The sequence below is a fragment of the Bos javanicus genome, chromosome 8 (genome assembly GCF_032452875.1).
Source record: "Bos javanicus breed banteng chromosome 8, ARS-OSU_banteng_1.0, whole genome shotgun sequence".
Lineage (NCBI taxonomy): Eukaryota > Metazoa > Chordata > Mammalia > Artiodactyla > Bovidae > Bos > Bos javanicus.
In genome coordinates, this window is record NC_083875.1 from 90,842,741 (window position 1) to 90,867,153 (window position 24,413).

At 44.6% G+C, this 24,413-nt stretch overlaps 1 protein-coding gene across 4 annotated transcripts in view; it reads left to right on the forward strand.

The window, feature by feature from the left end:
• MSANTD3 (Myb/SANT DNA binding domain containing 3) overlaps positions 1–24,413 on the forward strand; it is a 37,880-nt gene that overhangs the window by 3,212 nt on the left and 10,255 nt on the right. Inside the window, exons 1-2 of one of the 4 annotated variants that reach the window (XM_061426343.1) lie at positions 4,503–4,648; positions 20,705–21,155. In XM_061426343.1, coding sequence (XP_061282327.1) covers positions 20,738–21,155 — 418 coding nt within the window. In that variant the 5' untranslated portion in view covers positions 4,503–4,648; positions 20,705–20,737. Of the gene's footprint in view, positions 1–4,502; positions 4,649–4,705; positions 4,805–15,584; positions 17,657–20,704; positions 21,156–24,413 lie in introns of those variants that run through there. The other 3 variants (XM_061426344.1, XM_061426345.1, XM_061426342.1) reach the window with 3 other exon arrangements.

Here is a 24,413-nt window from a genome sequence, read left to right on the forward strand (position 1 = left end):
TTTGCTCTCCTTGTTGTCCAAGGGACTCTCAAGAGTCTTCTCCAGTACCACAATTCGAAAGCATTAATTCTTCAGTGCTCAGCCTTCAGTGCCATAAAGGTCCAATTCTCACATCTGTACATGACTCCAGGAAAAACCATCAGATGAGATCAGATTAGTCACTCAGTCGTGTCCGACTCTTTGCCACCCCATGAATCGCAGCACGCCAGGCCTCCCTGTCCATCACCAACTCCCGGAGTTCACTCAGACTCACGTCCATCGAGTCAGTGATGCCATACAGCCATCTCATCCTCTGTCGTCCCCTTCTCCTCCTGCCCCCAATCCCTTCCAGCATCAGAGTCTTTTCCAATGAGTCAACTCTTCGCATGAGGTGGCCAAAGTACTGGAGTTTCAGCTTTAGCATCATTCCTTCCAAAGAAATCCCAGGGCTGATCTCCTTCAGAATGGACTGGTTGGATCTCCTTGCAGTCCAAGGGACTCTCAAGAGTCTTCTCCAATACCACAGTTCAAAAGCATCAATTCTTCGGCGCTCAGCCTTCTTCAGTCCAACTCTCACATCCATACATGACCACAGGAAAAACCATAGCCTTGACTAGACGAACCTTTGTTGGCAAAGTAATGTCTCTGCTTTTGAATATGCGCTTTGACTAAATGGACCTTTGTCAGTAGAGTGATGTCTCTGGTTTCTAATACGTTGTCTAGGTTTGTCATAGCTTTTCTTCCAAGCAGCAAGCATCTTTTAATTTCATGGCTGCACTCATCATCCGCAGTGATTTTGGAGTCCAAGAAAATAAAGTCTGCCACTGTTTCCACTTTTTCCCCATCTATTGGCTATGAAGTGATGGGACTGGATGCCATGATCTTTGTTTTTTTAATGTTGAGTTTTAAGCCAGTCTCCTCTTTCACCTTCATCAAGAGGCTCTTTAGTTCCTCTTCACTTTCTACCATTAAAGTGGTATCATCTGCATATCTGAGGTTGTTGATATTTCTCCTGGCAATCTGGATTTCAACTTGTGATTCATCCAGCCAGGCATTTCACATGATGTACTCTGCAGCAGAACAGATTAAGAAGAGGTGGCAAGGATACACAAAACTAGACCAAAAAAGGTCTTAATAACCTGGATAACCACGATGGTGTGGTCACTCAAGTAAAGCCAGACATCCTGGAATGTGAAGTCAAGTGGGCTTTAAGAGGCATTACTACAAAGAAAACTAGTGCAGGTGATGGAATTCCAGCTGAACTATTTCAAATCCTAAAAGATGATGCTGTTAGAGTGCTCCACTCAATATGCCAACAAATTTGGAAAACTCAGCAGTGGCCACAGGACTGGAAAAGGTCAGTTTTCATTCCAATCCCAAAGAAAGACAAGGCTAAAGAATGTTCAAACCAAGAACTTCCAGATATACAAGCTGGATTTAGAAAAGACAGAGGAACTAGAGATCCAACATCAGTTGGATCATAGAAAAAGGTAGAGAATTCCAGAAAAAAATCTACTTCTGCTTCATTGACTACAGGAAAGCTTTCGACTGTGTGGTTCACAACAAACTGTGGAAAATTCTTCAAGAGATGAGAACATCAGTTCACCTTACCTGTCTGCCTCCTGAGAAACATGTATACAGGTCAAGAAGCATACAGTTAGAACTGGACATGGGACAACAGACTGGTTCAAAATTGGGCAAGGAGTACATCAAGGCTGTATATTGTCATCCTGCTTATTTAACTTATATGCAGAGTATATCAGGTGACATGCCTGGTTGGATGAATCACAAGTTGAAATCCAGATTTCCAGGAGAAATATCAACAACCTCAGATATGCAGATGATACCACCCTAATGGCAGAAAGTGAAGAGGAACTAAAGAGCCTCTTGATGAAGGTGAAAGAGGAGAATGGCTTAAAACTCAACATTAAAAAATGAAGATCATGGCATCCAGTCCCATCACTTCATAGCCAATAGACGGGGAAAAAGTGGAAACAGTGGCAGACTTTATTTTCTTGGACTCCAAAATCACTGCGGATGATGAGTGCAGCCATGAAATTAAAAGATGCTTGCTGCTTGGAAGAAAAGCTATGACAAACCTAGACAACGTATTAGAAACCAGAGACATCACTTTACCGACAAAGGTCCATTTAGTCAAAGCTATGGTTTTTCCTGGAGTCATGTACAGATGTGAGAATTGGACCTTTATGGCACTGAAGGCTGAGCACTGAAGAATTAATGCTTTCGAATTGTGGTACTGGAGAAGACTCTTGAAAGTCCCTTGGACAACAAGGAGAGCAAAACAGTCAATCCTAAAGGAAATCAACCCAGAATATTCATTGGAAGGACTGATGCTGAAGCTGAAGCTCCCATACTTTGGCCACCTGATGCAAAGAACCAACTCATTGGAAAAGACCCTGATGCTGGGAAAGATTGAGGGTATGAAGAGAAGAGGCAACAGAGGATGAGATGGCTGGATGGCATCACTGATTCGATAGACATGAGTTTGAGCAAACTGTGGGAGATAGTGAGGGACAGGGAAGCCTGGCCATGGGTGCTGCAACCCATGGGGTCTGAAAGAATCGGACACAACTTAGTGACTCAGCAATGACAAAATTTTCCAGGGAAGTCTCAATTTAAAAAATCTCGGTACATTATTGTCATTAGCTATCAACATACTTCAGAAGTTCTGAGATATCAGTATCTGAACTATACTGTACTGCCTTGAGTTCCAGTGAGGCAGATGTCACACAGTTTGTTTCCAGATAGCATCTCCCTAGGGGTGGTCTTAGTTTCTAAGTTCTCTGGACAATTTCAGATCTACTTGGACACCTGAAAGATTATTGTTAAAATAATGAACAGGGAGTATACCTCTATAGTATAGGAAGGGTCTTTATTTTTATTAGTGCTTCTGACCACTAGAAGTGTTTGGGTGTTTCTTTGCAGTCAAAAGACCTGGCTCAGCCTCTCACTTTCTGAGCAAGGTGACTCTGTGGGTCATGGGAGCTAGGAGGGTGGGGATAGCCTCACATATATCCAAGGAATTAAAAAAAAAAAAAATAGCAAGTGTTGGTGAGGTAATGGCAAATTTGGAACCCTCATACATTGCATATATTGCTGGTGGGAACATAAAATCATTCATTTAGCCACTATGGGAAATTTTTTTGGCAGTTCCTCATAGAGACTCCCAGAGACGGGGGAGCCTGGTGGGCTGCTGTCTATGGGGTCGCACAGGGTTGGACACGACTGAAGCGACTTAGCAGCAGCAGCATAGAGTTAAACAGAATTACCATATGACCCAGCAATCCTACTCCTAGGTATATACTCCAAAGAACTGAAAACATAGACAAATACATTGATATAGGCACGTTCAGAGCAGCAGTATTCACAGAGGGTGGAAATAACACAAACATCCCTCAACAGATATATGTATAAGCACATTGTGGTATACATACAATGGAATATTATTTAGTCATAGAAAGGAGTAGGACACACGCTACAAGGAGGGTGAACCTTGAAAACCTCGTGCTAAGTGAAAGAAGCCAGGCACAAAAGACTACCTGTTGTATGATTCCATTTATACGGAATGTCCAGAATAGCCAAATTCAGAGAGAAAAAATAAATTAGTGGGTACTCTGAGTTGAGGATACCAACGGATAGGGAGTGACTGCTTAATGTGTGGGGAGGGGGTTCCCTTTTGGAGTGATGAATCTGTTTCAGAACTAGATAGAGATGGTGTGGTTGCTTTACACTGCATTGTCATAAATGCCACTGTATTGTTGACTTTAAAGTTATTTTTATGTTATGTGTATTTCACTCGTGTAATAAGAACAAGAGAAAGTTCAATCCTCTCCACCCTTCCGAGCTTGGAATCCTTGCGGGGGCACGATAAAAGGTGCCTTGTCCTACAGCTGCATTTGTTGTGCATTCTTCATTTGTTCGTGCAAAAATTCCCACTTACTCAGCACACAGCGTCTGAACCAGGTTTGGGCTGCAGAGGGAACAGTCTCTGCCCCGGGAGCGCACAGCCTAGGGGGAGACACATCCCGCAAATTAAAAAATAAAGCAAAACTCCGTGATGAACCCAGCAAAGGAGGGTTGGCTACTTAAGTAGCAGGGTGTTCCGAAAGAAAAGGGGGGCCTTTGTCAGACGGGGGGCATGGACTGAGCCGATTCCTGCCCATGGCCGCCAAGTCCCTGGCGACAAATGCATTCTTTTATTGTTCATGGAAATGAAACAGTTTTTCAGGCCCTTCAGGAGCTCGTCCGCCAAGGTGGGAAGACGGAACTCAATCAGCACAAGGATGTCGGGCAGGAGGGAGAGGGGTGGATAGGCGGGAGACCCCCTGCACCCCGCCTCAAACCTCGGGGGAGGTCAGCGACCGCGTCTCGGGGAGGTGGGGACTGCGCGGGGCCGCGCTCCCGCCCTCCTCGGCGCCTGCGGACCCGCAGGCGGCGGGCGGCCCGCGAGGGGGCGGCGGCTCCCGGGCTTTGTGGCCGCTGCGCGCGCGGCGGGGCCTGGCCGGCCGGGGGCGCGCCGCCGCCGCCCGGCGCTCCGGAGCCCGCGGCCCTCCCGGCCGCCCAGCCTGCGAGAGGAGTCAAGGCCGCCCGCGCTCGCATCTCGCCGGCCCCTCCCCCGATCGCCGCTGCCGCTGCGCCGCCGCTGCAGGTAGGAGGCTCCCCAGGCGGGCGGGTCGCAGCGGGGCGGGGGCGCGGGCCAGGCGTGCGGGGGCTGCGGGGCCGGTAGGGCGCCCTTCCGGCCCAGGCGCCACGACCCCTGCCCCGCAGGCCCGACGGCCACCTCCGCGCGCCGCAATGGGAGTCGGTGAGTGGGGCCGGCCTGCGGCGTACAAAGCCCCAGGGCGCGGACCTCGGGGAGATTCAGCGACGTACCCGGGGTCTGGGGACTCTGGACTCCGAGGGCAGAGGAGCGGCTTGAGGGGGTGGGGGAGAAACCTGATGACCCTCAGTGCCGGCGTCTCTCCATCTCAGTGTCCCCACAGTATGCCGGGCACTGTGCTCGCGCTTTTGCATACTTGTCTTCTTTAAGACCCCTTGTGTCCCTTACAGAGCTGTGAGGGGAGGGGTCCCTCATTCTGGGGCAGAGCGCCGAGCATCACAGAGGTGCCCGCCTGACCTTGGGAAAGCGCCTTTACTCCGAGCCCTGGCTGCAGCTCCTGTAAATGAGGGTGGGATGGGGGAGAGGGATGGTGGCTGAGAGTGCGTGGTGTAATGCCTACCCGCAGGTGCTATTGTGAGAGATGAGGTACGCAAATGATCATACATATTGAGCACTTTCTACATACCAGGCCTGGGTACCAAACAGTTGGCATGAGTTATCTAATTAAATCATCATGCTGGCGCTGTCATGTAGCTACTGTAAATTGCACTAGTAATCTTTATTTAGGAGTAGGAAATAGAAAAGAATTTAGCCTCCCTATTCTGATTAAGGAAATTGGGTGTTTCTTAGGCATGGTCACATTTAAGATTACAGATGTCCCTGCAATGTTAGAGCAGTTGTGGGATATATTTATTACACATTTAAAACCGGGAGGTAAAATAATATCAGGGCCAGGGGTGTGCATTTCAGCGTCAGATAAGTCAGTTGTGTTACCAAGGAAATTGTCGAGTATTAATTAAAAAACATAGTTCCAGAGTTAGGACTGAGGACTGCTCTAGGAGTTTGGGGCCAGAGAGACAAGGGGTGGACTAGGAGGAAATGGAGGATTCTAAAGCCCTGGGTGGAGAGAGGGACCTGTGACCACCCAGCAGTTTTCTGGACCAAGATTTCATCCTGCCCTTAGAGACCAGACATCCTATCTGGAAGGAGGGAAGTGGGGGGGGTGGGGGAAGGATCCAGGGGCAAGATCAATGGATTGTCTCTTCTTACTCCCAGGCCACCCCAAAAGTAATCAGCTGGGTTGAGAGCCGGATGACAGGGCCTCCTAAAGCACCATGGTCCCTTCTCATGATTCTTTAAATTCTTTTAATATGTTTGAGGAGATTGGGATGCTCACCAACCCTAAAGATTGGTAAGATGCTTAAAATACAAAGACCTAATTGATGTAATGAAGGAGTGTGTTTGGATACAGCTCCCTTGGTTGGATAAGTAATGGGCCTGAGGAGATTATTTGGGGGTTCAGTTTGGAATGAGGAGAACTGGAAAGATTCCGGACCCTGAAGAAAAAAGAAAGGCAGGAAGGCCCAGGTGCTGTACCCTGGGGCAGGGGGTAGAAGGGGCACTGAGGCCTCCAGAACACCATGTGCAGAATACCCACCCAGCCCCCTAGTGCTGGAGTACCCAGAAGGTACCCCTCTTCTCCCAGCTTGTGACTGCATCTTCCTTGAGTGTTGTGGAAGGTCGGGGCTCGACTCAGGCTGACTTTTCTCCTGAGTGAGCAGGAAAAGCTTCTTGGAGAAGGGTTGTTTGAAAACCAGTCTTGAAGGACAGGGTGTTTGGGCGCATAGATTGGTGAAGGTAGGAGCCCTGTGCCTAGTAAAAAGAGCAGGTGCTTTGGAGAGACAGATAATGGGATGTTTGAGTTCTAGGTCTGCCATTTCTCAGCCATGTAGTTTTTTGCAAGGATTAAATGATGGTTTTTCAAGTGCCAGATAGGGAGCTCAACAAGCACTAGGACCTTTCCCCCGTCCATGGTGACATTTGTTTAACTCTTGTCTCCCGAGCACCAGTCCTATGCTGAGTCATATACTTCATGCTGGGGATCCAGAGATAAGTCAGAAATTATGCATTTCCCTTAGGGATTTCCCAGCCTAGTGAAGGAGACGGACACAATGAGCAAATTACAGAAAATAAGGGAAGTGCAGTTATCCACAGCTGGCAATGAGCTCTGGATAGAACACTCAGGGCTAACTGCCTCTTGAACAAGATTTAACAAGATGAGATGTTATCATAGAGGTTTTGAATGCAACACCAACTCTTAATTTCTTTTTTTACCTTTGTCTTGTCTTTGCCCTGATAGTCTCTCTCTTAAAACAAAAAACAAAAAACGCAACCTAGTTGCAGTGTGTACATAGTTGTTAAGCTGCCTCAAACTCATTTTAGGAGGAAGCTATTATAAATAAAATCAACATAATAGCCTGGATGTTAGTTAAGGAAGGCTTCACAAAAATTTCGTGAGAGTTGGACGTTGAGGGATGAAGATAAGCCCTGGGTGGCCTTTGGGGTAAAGTATTCCAGCCAGAGGAAGCCCCATGTCCAGAGGCATGAGAACACAACAAGTTCAAGGGCATGAAGGTGAGTTTGGTCTGGCTGGGTTGAAACATACAGGGAAAGGGTGTTGTGGGATGTGGGTGGGGAGCGGGTACTGTAATCAGGGCCAGATCTGGAAAAGCCTTGGATGCCTTGTGAGCAGTTTGGACTTTATGATCAGAGGTCTACATACAGGACTGTGGCATCATCACTGTGTTTTAGGAAGATTCCTTGAGGGGCCGGAAGTTTGGGAGGTCATTTTGGGAGACTAGGGCTCACCATGGGCACAGGCAATGAGGATGGGAGCGGAGAGAAGAGATACAGAGGTAAAATGTGAAGCAGGTCTTGACGAGTAGTTCCATGGGATTGAAGAGCACACTGAGGTTTCTGCTTTCAGCCGAGTTCATGTGGCTGAAATCATCAGAAATTGGAGGTTTGGGAATGAATAATTCATTTACTTTGGGAGGTTTCTGAGGTACCCATAATGGACAGCTAGATGGAGGTGGCCAGGAGACAACTAGAAATGTATGTGGTGTTGAGGGGAGAGGATGGGGCTGGAGCGAGGTTCTTCCTGACATCCCTACTTTCTTGCGATCAAATGCCAAGAATCAGCTATGTGCTCAAGATACAAATAAAATATAGTTCCAAGCCACAGGAGCTCATACTTGGATAGGGGACCCCCTGAGGCGATGGATAGACTAGTACAGAGTAATTCTGAGTCTGAAGGAAAAGGTAAATACGTGGGATCCTGGGCCCTGCGACTTGAGAGCTGTTGTTGCTGAAGTGGTGAGTGTTGCTGAAGAGGAGATTGTCCTCAGATGAGAAGCAGGCCGGAGCGGGAACCCCTAAGTATGGGGACTTTCATTTTGTAAAAGCACTTTCTGTGGAGGGTACTTGAATAATGATCCCAAGGGAATTTCAGGGAGACTGGGATAGTGTGGGGAGATGGTTTGGGATGGAGCTGTAGGGGACGGGAGGGCAGGGGAGGGGTCAGGATCTTTAAGAACCTTCCCCTGGTTGGCAGAGGGAACCATGAGGGGGGTGGGGGACAGGAGGTGGGAGCCCCTAGGCTTAAACACAGGGCTGGTTCTGCTCACGGTCACACTTAGACACAGATGGTAAAAATAAACACTTCCCGGTTACTTGGCCACCTGGAGTGGGTGGTGAAGGAGAAGAGGAGGGAGAGCACCAGAGGAAGCAAGTTTAGTGCTGGGTATAGATTGGAAAACCGTCTAAAGGAAAGATAGAAGGTGGAGAGGGCACAGGTGAGTGGTCATCCTGAGTAGACAGGTCTGAACACTTGAGAGCAGGTACATGGCAAGGTGTGCACGGGAACAGGAATGTCTGATTATTCTTAACCTCTGTGACAGATGGAGGAGGAAATGGCAACCCACACCAGTATTCTTGACTAGGAAATCCCATGGGCAGAGGAGCCTGGCAGTTTGGAGTCCACGGGGTTGCAAAGAGTCAGACATGACTGAGTGAGCATGCACTGTGTCAGATGAAATCAGGAAGGCATCATAGTTCTAGCTAGGCTCTTAAAAAAATTTGACGTACAGGAACTTCCCTGGTGGTACAGTGGATAAGAATCCACCTGCCAATGCAGGGGGCACAGGTTCGATCCCTGGTCCAGGAAGATCTCATATGCTGCGGACAACTAAAGCCTATGGGCCACACCTACTGAGCCTGTGCTCTAGAGCCTGTGAGCTGCAACTAATGAGCCATAACTCCTGAACCTCGCGAGCTCTAGGGCCTGAGAGCCACAACTAATGAGACCCTGTGCTGCAACTGCTGAAGCCCATGAGCCTAGAACCCATTCTCTGCAACAGGAGAAGCCCCTGCAATGAGAAGCCTACGCACCGCAACTAGACAGTAGGCGCTGCTCACTCCAGCTAGAGAGAGCCTTCACGCAGCAACAAAGACCCAGTGCAACCAAAAAGAAATAAGTGCATTAAAAAAATCTGGCGTACAGTACAGCAGTATTTATAAGATGAAGCCATAAAATGATTTTTGTTAGGATAAATCCTTGATAAAAGGAGAAATTTAAGATCGTGGGACATCTAGATATAATTAGTTAAAGAAAGTGCAAATGGCGAGCAGGTTAGTTTCAACATATATTTCCCCTGTATTTATTTCCCTGCTGTATTCCAGGTGCTCTTCAAGGAGCTTGGGCTACAGTAGTGAGGGAGGGGTCCATCACTTGCTTTAGACATTTCACTTAGAAATAACCTACAGAGTTAAACCTGGGCTAACCTCCCTAAACTGCTGAGTTGGCTCTATTCTGTTGCAGTGTTCTCTTTCTTTGGCTAGTAGCCCCACTAGCCTCATAAATAATCAGAAAATGCCATCTATGGGTCTTTGGCAAAGGACCATGGAAATTAGGTTGCAGAAAAACCCTTGTAACAGCATTGTTAGTGTGGGCTACAGCACTGGATGGGGCTTTAGAGAACATGCATGGTAGTTTAGAGATGAGGAATCAACAGGAGGAAAGGGGACTTGGCTGATGGCACAGAGTGAGTGTCAGAGTTGAGGGCAGTGGCCTCAGAGTTTTCAGTTGGGGTAATGGGGAAGGCTTGAGGGTACCTAGCCAAAGGGCATCTTGATGGTGAGAGGGTTCCAGAGAAGAGATATGGGGGGAGGGGTTGAAAACAAATAATGAAGCTTCACTTTTAGCCCCTCCTCGGCCTCTAGGAACCCCTGTAGCTCGCTCTGAGACTCAGTTTCCTCATCTGTAAGGTGAGAAGAGTGGATTGAAGTCCCTTGTGAGTTTAACGTGTTAGGATCGATGTTGTTCTCTAAAAAAGATTGTTTAGGGGGATGCTGAGAGAGGAGACAGTCAATAGACCAGGATGGGAAATAGCCTTTCTAGGCTTTAGAACAAACTGATCACCCATAACCTATGGCCAGGACCCCCTTCAGGGAATTGGCTGCCATATTTCCTGCAGCTCACTCGCCAATTCTGTATACTTTCCTTCTCTCCAAAGTTGCCCTGCTTTGTTCTAATGGCAGTTCTGATTCCAGTCTGTTCTGATGGGAGTTAAGGTCCTTATTCTAGGTCCTCCCCAATCTTGGAGTCACATCCCTGGGCACATTTCTTTCTCTGTGCTTATCACACTTGTTACCAGTCCATCCACAGTACTCTGTGTTGTATTGTGTCTTCATTGGACCGTGATCTCCTGAATTTGTTTTGTTTTCTCCTGAATCTTAAGACATACCCCTCCCCCGTCCAGTGCCTGCACACGCAGGTGCTTATCTAGTCCTCGTGCATTCTCTTTGCCTCTGCTTTCTCTTGATCCCCCACCCTAGTGTAGACACACACACATCCTGGTCATTTCTCACTTTGAAACAGCCCTTGGCACGCACCACCTCCTTTCCATTAACTCGCCGCTACTCAGAATCCAGGCCCTTCCTTATCAATTATTTATCTGTATGATCTCCTTCAGCGCTGTCTGTTCATATCCTATACATTCTTAAAAGATCTAGCTCAAATGTCCTCTGGTTCATGAAGAGTGCACATTAACCTCTTCCCTCTTCTGAATGCCCAGGGCGCTTGGTCCTGTTTAGGTCTCAGTTTCAGTGTGCCTGTCCTTCTGGTTGTCAGTTTCTGCATGCCAGTGCCCTTCCAGGCTCTCTGGTTCAGATTGTCTTTGTATCTGCCACATATTCTAGGACAGTACTGAGCCTTTGGCAGGAATTCATTACATATCTGTTGACGGGTTTTTTTTTTTTTTTTTTGCCAGTGAATAGAAGAACCAATAAGTATTTGAGTGTATGTTGTATTTAGACCACTGTTTTACTTTTGGAAGCAGTTCAGTATGGCTGAGAGGGGTGGAAAGAACTAAAATTTATTGAAGATCTAGTCTGTGCTTCTTGACTCCCATTGCAGGACGGTCATATAGGGGGACTAAGGCAGAGTAGTGGGTATTAACTCTTACTACAGATGAAGCATGAGGTTAATTGACATGCCCAGAGTCACACCGCTAAGTGAGTGCTAAAGTTAAGATTTGAGCCCAGGTTTTCTGCATCCAGTGTCTTCACTTCACTTTAAGAGCAGTAGTTCATATCCTAACATCTGTCTGAAGTCTCAGTGTCACGATTTTTGGTCATGGTTCCTACAAAGGGCAGTAGAGATCAAATCTGGCCAACTTTCTCTAGTCTTTGCCCAAATTTTAGGACTTTGTTTCATCCTTAGTGGACTTAGAATATTATTGGATGGTGTATTAGTCACCTTGGCCTGCCATAATAAAATACCACAGACTGGTGGAGGGGGAGGCTTAAACAACAAAAGTTTATTTCTTACAGTTCTGGAAGCTTAGGAAGTCCAAGATCAAGGTGCCAGTAAAGTAGGTTTCATTCTGAGGCCTCTTCTCTTGGCTTGTCGGTGGCTGCCATCTCTGTGTGCTCACACGACCTCTTTGTAACCTAGGGGTTGGTGGTGGTTGGGGAGGCAGGAAACAAGAGCTGTCTTGTCTTTTCTTATTAGGTCACTAATCTTCTTGAGCCAGGACTCCACCCTTATGACCTCATTCCATCCTGTTGTTGTTATTCAGTCATTCAGTCCAACTCTTTGTGACCCCATGGACTACAGCATGCCAGGCTTCCCTGTCCTTTACCATCTCCTGGAGCTTGCTTAAACTCATGTCCATTGAGTCAGTGATGCCATCCAGTCATCTCGTCCTCTCTCTTCCCCTTTTCCTCCTGCCTTCTATCTTTCCCACCATCAAGGTCTTTTCTAATGAGTCTGTTCTTCCCATCAGGTGGCCAAAACATTGGAGCTTCAGCTTCAGCATCAGTCCTTCCAATGAATATTCAGGACTTACTTTCTTTAGGATTGACTGGCTTGATCTCCTTGCAGTCCCAGGGACTCTCAAGAGTCTTCCCCAACACCACAGTTCAAAAGCATCAATTCTTCAGTGCTCAGCCTTCTTTATGGTCCAGCTCTCACATGCATACATGACTACTGGAAAAACCATAGCTTTGACTAGATGGACCTTTGCTGGCAAAGTAATGTCTCTGCTTTTTAATACACTGTTTAGGTTTGTCATAACTTTTCTTCCAGGGAGCAAGCATCTTTTAATTTCATGGCTGCAGTCACCATCTGCAGTGATTTTGGAGCCCCCCAAAATAAAATCTGTCACTGTTTCCATTGTTTCGCCATCTGTATGCCATGAAGTGATGGACTGGATGCCATGATCTTCATTTTTTGAATGTTGAGTTTTAAGTCAGCATTTTCACTTTGCTCTTTCTCCTTCATTAAGAGGCTCTTTAGTTCCTCTTCAATTTCTGCCTTAAGGGTGGAACCATCTGTGTTTCTGAGGTTATTGATATTTCTCCTGGCAATGTTGATTCCAGCTTGTGGTTCTTCATCCAGCCCAGCATTTCTCATGTTGTACTCTGCATATAAGTTAAATAAACAGGGTGACAATATACAGCCTTGACAATATACACCTCCTTTCCCAATTTTGAACCAGTCCATTTGTTGTTCCATGTTCAGTTCTAACTGTTGCTTTTTGACCTGTTTTCTCATTCAATCTTAATTACTTCCTTAAAAGCTTATCTCCAAATACAGTTACTGTGAGGGTTAGCGTTGCAACAAATAAGTTTTTTTAGGGGGATGGGTTGAATCCAAACATTTAGTCCCCTAACAGATGGATTTTTAAGGTGGATATTAAATGTACTTATTACAGTCTTCTGGTGGTTTAGTCAGTGTTATTGTTTTGGGAATTGTGCTGATTATTTCCTCTGTGTTCTTTTATAGTATTGAAATCCTGCTATTTTATTTAGTTCTGTCTGTGGGTCTTTGCTTAGCCCAAGAGGAATTTCCATCATATTTGGATTTTTCTATTTTATTTGACAATTTTTACTTTCATGCAGCTTTTGGTGTACTGATTATTTTATCACATATGATATTCATTCTGTGCATGGTAGGCAGTTTTATGCCTATATCAAAAGACATTGATTCGTTAAATTTTGCTGAGGGCCCACAATGTGAGGGTCTCTGGGCTGCTTGTTGTCCTACAGCTATGCATCTGCACCCTGTCTAGCAGAACAATGGGTGGAAAATTTGATCCATACTGAGTAGAGCTGGGGGCAGTTTCTAATAAAAGTTGATGCAGCAGAGGCTTGTTATGTTGTCATATATAACCAGTTATGGACATTCCTGAGCAGTTTTAAGCTGGAAGGTGCTTTCTAGTCTCGGTGTTTTCTACTAATAAGCTGTGCCTGGACATCTCTTTCTCCAGGAAGTGTTTGCTTACTTAGGACTGTCAGTCAGGTGCCCCAGCGCAACATCAGCATCCAGTCTCCCTGAGGTGTGACCATTTTAAAGCTCCATTTTATTGCTACAGTTACTTTTCAGACACACATTCTTAGCAGATCAACAGTGGACACTATTTCAGTTCCCTGGTTAGAGTGAGAGCAGGGCACCTGGGTGGGGGTGGGGGACTGGGGACCCTAGGTTTGAAAGAAAGGGGGAGTGGGGAGCCAACAAATGGAGATGGGCAGACAGCTCCTAGGCTGCTCTGCCCGAGGACCTTTCCCTGCTGACAGATTGCTAATTGACAAGTAATTCGACAGGGGCACTAGAGGCTGTCGCTAGGTCTGAAAGAAGTGGGCTAAGTAGAGCAGAGAGCAGCCTGGGCATGGAGTCAGACCTGGGTTTAAATCCTGGTTCTGCTGCTTACTATTTGTGTGACCACAGGCAAGTTACTCAGCCTCATTTTTCTGATCTGGGAAACAGGAATAATAATTGGTTAGTGGGGTTGTATAGCCCACTTCAGAAGACTGTTGGAAATCCATAGGGGACCTTTGGGGTACTCTGTCTCATACCAGAATCCTTTTATAGCCCATCAGGATGCAACCACATGGCCAAGGGAGGCCTGCTGTTTTACAAAATTAGGCAAAGTAAATTGGTAACTTTCGATTTACTTAACTAGTAATTAAATAACAGTCTAGTTAATAGGCTATTAATGGTCCCCAGGTGTTGGTAATTCTGAATATTTGCTTTTGAGAGAGTTGTGTAATTTCTTCTGGTACTTTCATAGTTTTTTTGTTTTAGCAGTGTAACAAATGATGCTCTCAAGGGCTATTTTGGGGAGGATTAAATGATATAGTGCATATTAAGCAGTTAGTATAGTGTCATGCTTACAGTATAGCCTCAGTAACAGTTATCTGCTATTGTTATTACTGCTCTTATTAGAGACCAAACTGGGCACACTTAGGTTAAGATCCTTTATGAATTTAGATCCCCACCAGCCCTCCACCACCGGGTGGCAGTTAGTGGTACTGCACACTGTGTGAGGAGGAATTATTAAAGTGCTTGGAACTAATTCCCTGTAGTTTCAATTCCACTAAGTATCACAGGGACTTTGTTAGGCAGAGTGTGGCCTATTTGCTTGGGAGCTGCAATTCATATATCACTAAACAATGAAGGGACATATTTTTCATCTCCACAATTGACACAGATTTTTAAAAAATGTTAACAGCAGAAGTCAATGAAGTGGGAATATCAGTTGGTACACCATTTCTGAAGGACAGATAGTGATGGAACAAGTCTTGAGTGTTTTTTATCTTTTTTGGCAACTGTTCCTCTCCTGGGAATTTATCTTGAAGAAATAATCAAGGATAGGAAAAGAGGTTTATTTAGAAAGAAAATGTATATTGTGTATAAGATATTATTACCTTTAATAGAATGAAATAGCAAACAATCCCTTTTTCATTTGGGAATCAGATTCCGAATCCTCATAGCAGTGATTCTTAAAAAGAGAGGGGCATGGGGGAAGGTAGACATCTGGGGGCAGAAGAGTTGGGGTGGGCTTCATATAGTGTGGTGCGTAGGTTAAGAACATTTGGGATACCTATTGATTTCATAATAAAAACTATAGAACATAAAACATAAACCATAGAACATAAAATTGAACACAGACATCTTGGTAGATAGAGATACTATAGGAAGAGATATATTGTAAGGAGTGCGTGTTAATAAATTTCAGTTTGGGAACGCTACTTTATAGGAAATAAGAGTATTGATGAAGGGGAAAATTAATTTTGGACCTCTGGGGGAGACGGGGTCTGAATTGGATGGATCATCATAGGAATATTAGAGCCACATGGCTGAAGCATAGGCCTAGTAATTTAGGGGTTCAGGACTTGTCTCCAAAGATAAATTCTCCTCCCATGGACAGAGGAGCCTGGCAAGCTACAGTCCATGGGATGCAGAGTCAGACACGACTTAGCAACTAAACATTTCTCTTTGCCCAAGACCTCAGGGCCAAATCACCTCTGGCTTGTCTAAAGCTCTAGATTTTTGATGTGGATGTGTTCTGATGAATGTGAGGGCAGGCACCTTGTATCTGGAGACACTGATCACACTGACCTTAACTTTTGGGAGGAAGTGGTACATGGTGGGAAACCCAGACCAGGTTCTATTGCCCTCATGTTAAGCCCACATTTCCTTGGCTTCTATTTAAAGGTTCTCTGATCTGGCCAGATCCCCTCCACACTCAGGTCTCACAGATTTCAACTGCAATTGGGACTTCCCTGGTGGTCCAGTGTTAAGAATCTGTCTTGCAATGCAGGGAATGCGGGTTCAATCCCTAGTCTGAGAACTAAGATCTCACGTGCCTCAAAGCAACTAAGCCCATATACCACAACTAGAGAGTCTGCAACGAAAGATCCTGTTTGACGCAATGGGGATTCCCTGAACTGCAACTAGGACCCAACACAGCCAAATAAATATTAAAAAATAAAAAACTACAGTAACCCCTCCCCAGGCATAGTATGTGAAGAGCTGACTTGTATAATGGTGTGAATTTAAGTCAGTGTTTTAAAACTTACAAGCCACAGTCTTTCTCCTCCACCCTAACTGTGGAACTTTTCAAATATGAAGATCAAGAGAATAATTTGATGAATCTTAGTGTACCCATCACTGTTATTCAGATGTCCCATTTTTGGCCAGTGCGGCTCGTTTCAAGTTAGTTTCTATTTCTTTTCATAGCAGGTTGGTCAGTTTTAAATGGACTGCATCATCAGTATCTTGAAACTTGTCTGTTATTCTGAAAACTCAGAGGCTTGAAGAACATAAAGAGAACGGGGCATATCAGCTCTTTCCACAAAGAGGACAATGCACCGCTTGCTTTATTGCTGCATTCTCTGTTGCTTAGTGACATTCTTGCCATGATGAATCTGAGAGATTAATTTTGTAGGAAGCTTTCTGTGAATAAAAGATGTGGGAGAGTATGTGGTCATAGAACACATAGGCTCAGTGGAATAAGACATTTATTAAGCATCTATTGTGTAAAAGATGCTGGCTCAGCACTGGGGAGGATGGCAAGATGACCTAGGGAGTCATAGTTGAGTAAGAGATAATTGTGAAATGATACTAAGAATACCAGGTGATTCGAACTCACAGAGGCAGAGAGTAGAACAGTGCATACCAGGGACTGGAGTGGGGAGTGGGGAAGATGGGGAGATGTTGATTAAGGGGCTACAAGGTGCAGTTATGTGGGATGAATCAATCTGGAGATCTAAGGTACAGGAATGAGACTATAGCTAATAATGCTGTATTGAATATTGGAAACATGATGAGAGCCTAGATTTTAGGTGGTCTCATCACCCACATAGAAGGTAACTATGTGAGGAGATATGTTGTTTACCTTGATTGTAGTAATCATTTTCACTATGTATGTTACATATATACAATTTTTTTAATATAAAAAGGTATAGCATGTTTTTACATTTATTAAAAATATAAAAATCTATGGTTCAGTTCAGTCACTAGGTCGTGTCCGACTCTATGCAACCCCATGAACCACAGCACGCCAGGCCTCCCTGTCCATCACCAACTCCTGGAGTTCACTCAGACTCATGTCCATTGAGTCAGTGATGCCATCCAGCCATCTCATCCTCTGTCGTCCCCTTCTTGTCCTGCCCTCAATCTTTCCCAGCATCAGAGTCTTTTCAAATGAGTTAACTCTTCACATCAGGTGGCCAAAGTATTGGAGTTTCAGCTTCAACATCAGACCTTCCAATGAACACCCAGGACTGATCTCCTTTAGGATGGACTGGTTGGATCTCCTTGCAGTCCAAGGGACTCTCAAGAGTCTTCTCCAACACCACAGTTCAAAAGCATCAATTCTTTGGTGCTCAGCTTTTTTTATAGTCCAACTCTCACATCCATACATGACCACTGGGAAAACCATAGCCTTGACTAGACGGACCTTTGTTGGCAAAGTAATGTCTCTGCTTTTTAATATGCTCATCTATGGTATATAGATTCTAATAATGATAAGGGCATGTGTGCTAAGTTGTGTCCGACTCTTTGTGACCTGATGGACTGTAGTCTGCCAGGCTCCTCTGTCCGTGGGACTCTCCAGGCAAGACTATTAGAGTGGGTTGTCATGCCCTCCTCCAGAGGATCTTCCTGACCGAGGAATTGAACTTGCATCTCTACGTCTCCTGCATTGGCAGGTGGGTTCTTTACCGCTAGCACCAATGTCATGCGGTGTGGCCAAAAATAAATAAAATAAAAATTCATTAATTAGTAAAGGATATAGACTGTGCTATATCTATAAAATGGACTATCCTTTGGCAATAACAAAGAATGAAGTATTGATATGCACCACAATGTACACAGACCTTGAAAACATTATGCAAAGTGAAAGAAGCAAGTCACAGATTATTCCATTTGTATGAAATGTCCAGGGGTAAGAAAAAAGAGGGGCATTGGACTCAATCTTTGAAGCGTTCAGGCCTTTACACCTCTGAAATTATATTAATTATTTACATGGAACTGTACACTTTTAAAAGTGGCCCTTATAGCTTAAGAATCACAGACTCCAAGTCCTTATTTTAAAGATAAAGAAACTGAGGTTCCTCTAAGAGCATGGACCTATCTGCAGCCACAAACATAGTGATGGAAATGTCAGATCTTCTGGGGTGATTTTGGATGATTCTACAATCTTGGTAGTATTTATATTATCTGTTACATTAGGTCACTCAGTGCCTTCTCTTATCTTCAGCTTAACAAAACTTTGAGAGACCTGTGTAGTTCAGAAGGTGCCTACCATGAATTTGAGGAATTATCAGTTCCTTAATGTTTCACTTCAGTTCAGTTCAGTCGCTCAGTCGTGTCTGACTCTTTGCAACCCCATGAACCGCAACACGCCAGGCCTCCCTGTCCACCATCAACTCCCAGAGTTTACCCAAACCCATGTCCATCAAGTCAGTGATGCCATCCAGCCATCTCATCCTCTGTCATCCCCTTCCCCTCCTGCCCCCAATCCCTCCCAACATCAGAGTCTTTTCCAATCAGTCAACTCTTGGCATGAGGTGGCCAAAGTATTGGAGTTTCAGCTTTAGCATCAGTCCTTCCAATGAACACCCAGGACTGGTCTCCTTTGGGATGGACTGGTTGGATCTCCTTGCAGTCCAAGGGACTCTCAAGAGTCTTCTGCAACACCACAGTTCAAAAGCATCAATTCTTTGGTGCTCAGCTTTCTTCACAGTCTAATTCTCACATCCATACATGACCACTGGAAAAACCATGGCCTTGACTAGATGGACCTTTTTTGGCAAAGTAATGTCTCTGCTTTTGAATATGGTATCTAGGTTGGTCATAACTTTCCTTCCAAGGAGTAAGCATCTTTTAATTTCATGGCTGCAGTCACCATCTGCAGTGATTTTGGAGCCCCAAAAAATAAAGTCAGCCACTGCTTCCACTGTTTCCCCATCTATTTCCCATGAAGTCATGGGACCGGATGCTATGATCTTAGTTTTCTGAATGTTGAGCTTTAAACCAACTTTTTCACTCTCCACTTTCACTTTCATCAAGAGGCCTTTTAGTTCCTCTTCACTTTCTGCCATAAGGGTGGTGTCATCTGCATATCTGAGGTGATTGATACTTCTCCCGGCAATCTTAATTCCAGCTTGTGCTTCTTCCAGCCCAGCATTTCTCATGATGTACTCTGCATATAAGTTAAATAAACAGGGTGACAATATACAGCCTCGACGGACTCCTTTTTCTATTTGGAACCAGTCTGTTGTTCCATGTCCGGTTCTAACTGTTGCTTCCTGACCTGCATATAGGTTTCTCAAGAGGCAGGTCAGGTGGTCTGGTATTCCCATCTCTTTCAGAATTTTCCACAGTTTGTTGTGATCCACACAGTGGAAGGCTTTGGCATAGTCAATAAAGCAGAAATAGATGTTTTTCTGGAAATCTCTTGCTTTTTCCATGATTCAACGGATGTTGGCAATTTGATCTCTTGTTTCTCTGCCTTTTCTTAAACCAGCTTGAACATCTGGAAGTTCACGGTTCACGTATTGCTGAAGTCTGGTTTGGAGAATTTTGAGCATTACTTTACTAGCGTGTGAGATGAGTGCAATTGTGCAGTAGTTTGAGCATTCTTTGGCATTGCCTTTCTTTGGGATTGGAATGAAAACTGACCTTTTCCAGTCCTGTGGCCACTACTGAGTTTTCCAGATTTGCTGGCATATTTAGTGCAGCACTTTCACAGCATCATCTTTCAGGATTTGAAATAGCTCAAGTGGAATCCCATCACCTCCACTAGCTTTGTTCGTAGTGATGCTTTCTAAGGCCCACTTGACTTCACATCCCAGGATGTCTGGCTTTAGGTGAGTGATAGAAACAAATTAACACAATAGAGTTCCACATAGATGTTCAGCTTTTCTTTTTTTTGGCTGTTCTGTACCACATAGGGCCTTCCTCAGTGGCTCAACGGTAAAAAAAAATCCACCTGCAATGCCGGAGACACAGGAGATGCGGGTTCGATCCCTGGGTTGGGAAGATCCCCTGGAGGAGGGCATGGCAACCCACTCCAATATTCTTGTCTGGAGAATCCCTTGGACAGAGGAGCCTGGTGGGCTAACGCCCATGGGGTCAAAAAGAGTCGGGCATGACTGAAGCAACTGAACACACATGCATGCACCACATAATCAGGCTTCACTGGTGGTTCAGAGGTAAAGAACCTGCCTGCCTAGTGGGATGTGTGGGTTCAACCCCTGGGCAGGGAAAATCCCCTGGAGAAGGAGATGGCAATCCACTCTAGTATTCTTGCCTGGAGAATCCCAGGGACAGAGGAGCCTGGTGGGCTACAGTCCATGGGATGGAAAAGCGTCAGACACGACTAAACACAATAACCAGGTAACCACAAAATAGCCAAGAAGTGCAGCGAAGGTTCTACTGGAGTGGGTAGCCATTCCTGTCTCCAGGGGATCCCCCCGACCTAGGGATTGACCTGCTTCTGCATTGCAGGCAGATAGATTCTTTACCATCTGAGGCACCAGGGAACCCCCACTTGAAAATCTATTCTTAAGTTAAAACCCCATTCCTGGTAAACTTCTGAATGTTTTCTTGAGAATATCACAACTCAGTATTAAAGAGGGGAGGAAAGTGCTGTATTTCAGACAAGGGAATCAAGTCAGGGATGGAGCTTCAGTGATTAGCTGATGCCTTTATAGCTGGAGTTGATAATGATTGTTTCAAACTTCTTGTTCCAGGATAGCTAACAGCCAGGAGAAACACAGTGGAAAATGCAAAACAACGAAATCATAAAACCTGCCAAATACTTCTCAGAATTGGAAAAGAGCATCCTGCTGGCGTTAGTAGAAAAGTACAAGTATGTGCTGGAATGTAAGAAAAGTGATGCGCGAACTATTGCCCTCAAGCAGCGCACCTGGCAGGCGCTTGCCCACGAGTACAACTCCCAGCCCAGCGTGTCGCTGCGGGATTTCAAACAGCTGAAGAAGTGCTGGGAGAACATCAAGGCTCGGACCAAAAAGATTATGGCCCACGAGAGGAGAGAGAAAGTGAAGCGCAGCGTCAGCCCGCTTCTGAGCACCCACGTCCTGGGGAAGGAGAAGATTGCCAGCATGCTGCCGGAGCAACTGTATTTCCTGCAGAGCCCTCCCGAGGAGGAGCCCGAGTACCATGCTGAGGCCGCTGCCCAAGGTATCGTGCGTGCCGCCCGCTTGCACCTTCCCCTCGGGTAGCCGTTTGACAATTCAGTGTTCAAGTCCTTCATTTCCACGGAGCTTAGAAAAAAAAATAATAACTTTCCTATCAGACTTGACTTTCTTAGTTCAGAATTTCTGGATTAGATAGGACATTCAAGTCATGTTGTCCATAAAAACAGAAGCTCTTCTCTCCTTGTGCTATCTCTTAGAGAGGTCTCAGTAATCACTATTATCACCTAAGAGGGGAAAATAAGGGGCTGCATCAATATAGTTATGAATGAAGTACCTTAGTTGCTTATCTCTATTTTATATATTAAAGAGACTTTGAGGATTCATACTCATTTCAGTCAATCATATTTTTTATCTTTCAAAAGTAGTTTTTGAGGACTGTTGTGTGCAAAGCACCACATTAAGTTCCTCAAAAGGCCACGATAAGAAAGTGAACTATTTCAAAGTTACCAAAAGTACAGAGGCGAATATACCAAACACCCATTTAGCAGTCACCCAAGTTAAAAACTAGCATTTCTACCTATTATAACATTGTGATCTATAGTTTTGGTTTGTGTACTCCAGGAAACATGAGACGTTCTGGAAAAAATTCATTTTTGAAAAGAGAAAAATATACGTAATTCTTAGGGAAGTAAAAGAATGTCACATAATTAAGACTGTAACAGTAGTGGGTCATGGCTTTAAAAAGTTGGAATTAAGGGGCTATTGAAATTTCTCCAGGCAAGGGGAGGGTGAGAATGCATATAGACAAAGTATCAGTAATTTCTGCCTCTTTTAAGATAGGAAAGATCAGTTTATGTAAAGATTCATGGAAGTTTGCAGAAAATATACCTTGATGCAGAGGAAGATTTCTGGGAAAGCCAGAAGGCTGCTCAAAAGGCCCTCCAAGGACCCAGACAGCAAGGATTTGCCTGGAAAAATCCAACTTTTGGCTTGCAGGATGAGAAATTCACTTATTAGTGTCCCGAGAGTAAATTGAAGCTCTGAGAGACTGGTTAATTAAAAGTCACAAGAAACTGTTTAAAACCAAGAATGTTATTCATGTAGAGTGGAAAAGATAATAACATGTTTCTGATTAGCACTTTTTTTTTTCCTGTCGGCAGATCATCCTGGGAAGCTTAATTACGATCAAATGTTTGTTTTCTGATCATTTGGCCAAGGTAAAATCTAGGAAGCCAGTTGAATGTCAGGCAACTCATGTGTTGTTTCTCAGGGTAGGATCTCTGTTTAAGTTGATTCTTGAGTTCCCCAGGTAGGGAAGCTTCCAGTGTTAATATGGACACTGCCAGCTCTCTCTCCTCCATCCTTATTGCTGCTTCTGTGCTAAAGTGGGGTCCGCTGCTAATTGACAGTGTCCTTGCCTTGGAGATGTTTACAGCTTCAGCGAGTTCCTGTCCATTATGCTGGCCTTGGGTGATTCTGTGTCTGTGAGGCAGTGAAAGGAATGGTGCTGGGGGAGGTGAATCAGCAGGGCTGCTTTTCAAATTGCTTATATTCCCTGAGAGATGTTGCTGAGGAAGATGCTGGTGTGGACTGCGTGCAGTTCACTTTGCAGATCTCCAGTCTGGATGGTTGTGTATTGATTTCATCAGCTTCTTCTAAGGGGACAGTCTTATTTCCCCATTTTCAAATTCTTGAGTAGGAACTAGAAAGTCTATTCTTACAGATTTTTTTCCTCTTGCTTTTTAGAGGAAAGGATATAACTTATTTACTCATAAACACAATTTCTAAATTTTCAACAAGAAGGGAATAAATGTGGATTCTCAGTGTCCTTCCTGTAGTGATGTTTTCTAGAGACTCACTTGTAAAGAGATTTTCTTTAAATTGGCTGTGTGTACATATATGGTGCATGAGACTTTTTGCTGATGGTTCTTAAGGTACAGCCATATGCTGTCTGGTTCCTGTTTCCAGGTCAGATCTGGAGGGTGATGGAGAAGTGTGTTGCTTTGTCAGTTGGGAACTGGGTCCAAAATAATTTGTATTCTCTAGTAGTTAAGGTACTGAAACTCTTTCCATACATTAAAACAGCTTTGAGGTTACCTTACCCATTTTGCATTTCAACTTACTTTTAAGAAAGAGAAAGAAAGCTGGAATTGTTAATCATTGTTTCTGGGTCTTGCTGGGGAAAAGGTTGAGAACCTGCTATAGAGTTATGGCTCTTCTTCTTTCGTGTGTCTTTTGGCCCATGGACTCTGTGTGTGTGTGTGTGTTTAGTTAGTATCTCTGCTAAGTTTGTCTCCTGTCTCTCTGTCTCTACTGTGCTGTCCAGTATAGCAGCCACAAGCCATGTGAGGCTGGTAAGCACTTGAAATGTAGGGAGACTGAATTGAGAGGTGCTATAAATGTATGCACTATATCTCAGAGATTTAGTACCAAAAAACAGAATGTAAAGTCTTACTCATAACATTTATATTGATTGAATGTTGAAATGATAATACTTTAGATCTGTTGGATTAAAAATATGTTACTAAAATTAATTTCGCCTCTTTTTATTTCTTTAATGTGGTTATGAGAAGAAATTTTAATGGCATACGTAACTCATATTTCTGTCGGACAGCACTGTCCTAACACCTTATACAGTGCCTGTGACAGAATTAGTTGCTCAAAGATTTGTTGGAGTTTAAACAAAGGAGCCTAACACATTCCCCTAGAGGCCTCCCACCAACTATTTCTTATGTGAGATGTCTTCAACTGTGTCATCTTGATCACCGTCCCTTGCATGTTCTTAGCTTTGTTAATAACTTTCATGAAATGTATATCTGTATTTGAATGCACTGGCCTTAAAACTTAATACTTAGGAACGTATTTGTAAAAAACGGGTGTTTTCTCCTTAAATATAATAAAGGAATTTATACCCTGTAGATTTATGATATGTGATAATTTGGCTTCGATACTTAACTTCCATAATCTTTGGGGAACAGGTTTACAAACAAACTAGGGGAGTCGACAAAATTTGCTGGGTGATCAGTTCAGTTCAGTCACTCAGTCGTGTCCAACTCTTTGTGACCCCATGAATCGCAGCACGCCAGGCCTCCCTGTCCATCACCAACTCCCGGAGTTCACTCAGACTCACGTCCATCGAGTCAGTGATGCCATCCAGCCATCTCATCCTCTGTCATCCCCTTCTCCTCCTGCCCCCAATCCCTCCCAGCATCAGAGTCTTTTCCAATGAGTCAACTCTTGGCATGAGGTGGCCAAAGTACTGGAGTTTCAGCTTTAGCATCATTCCTTCCAAAGAAACCCC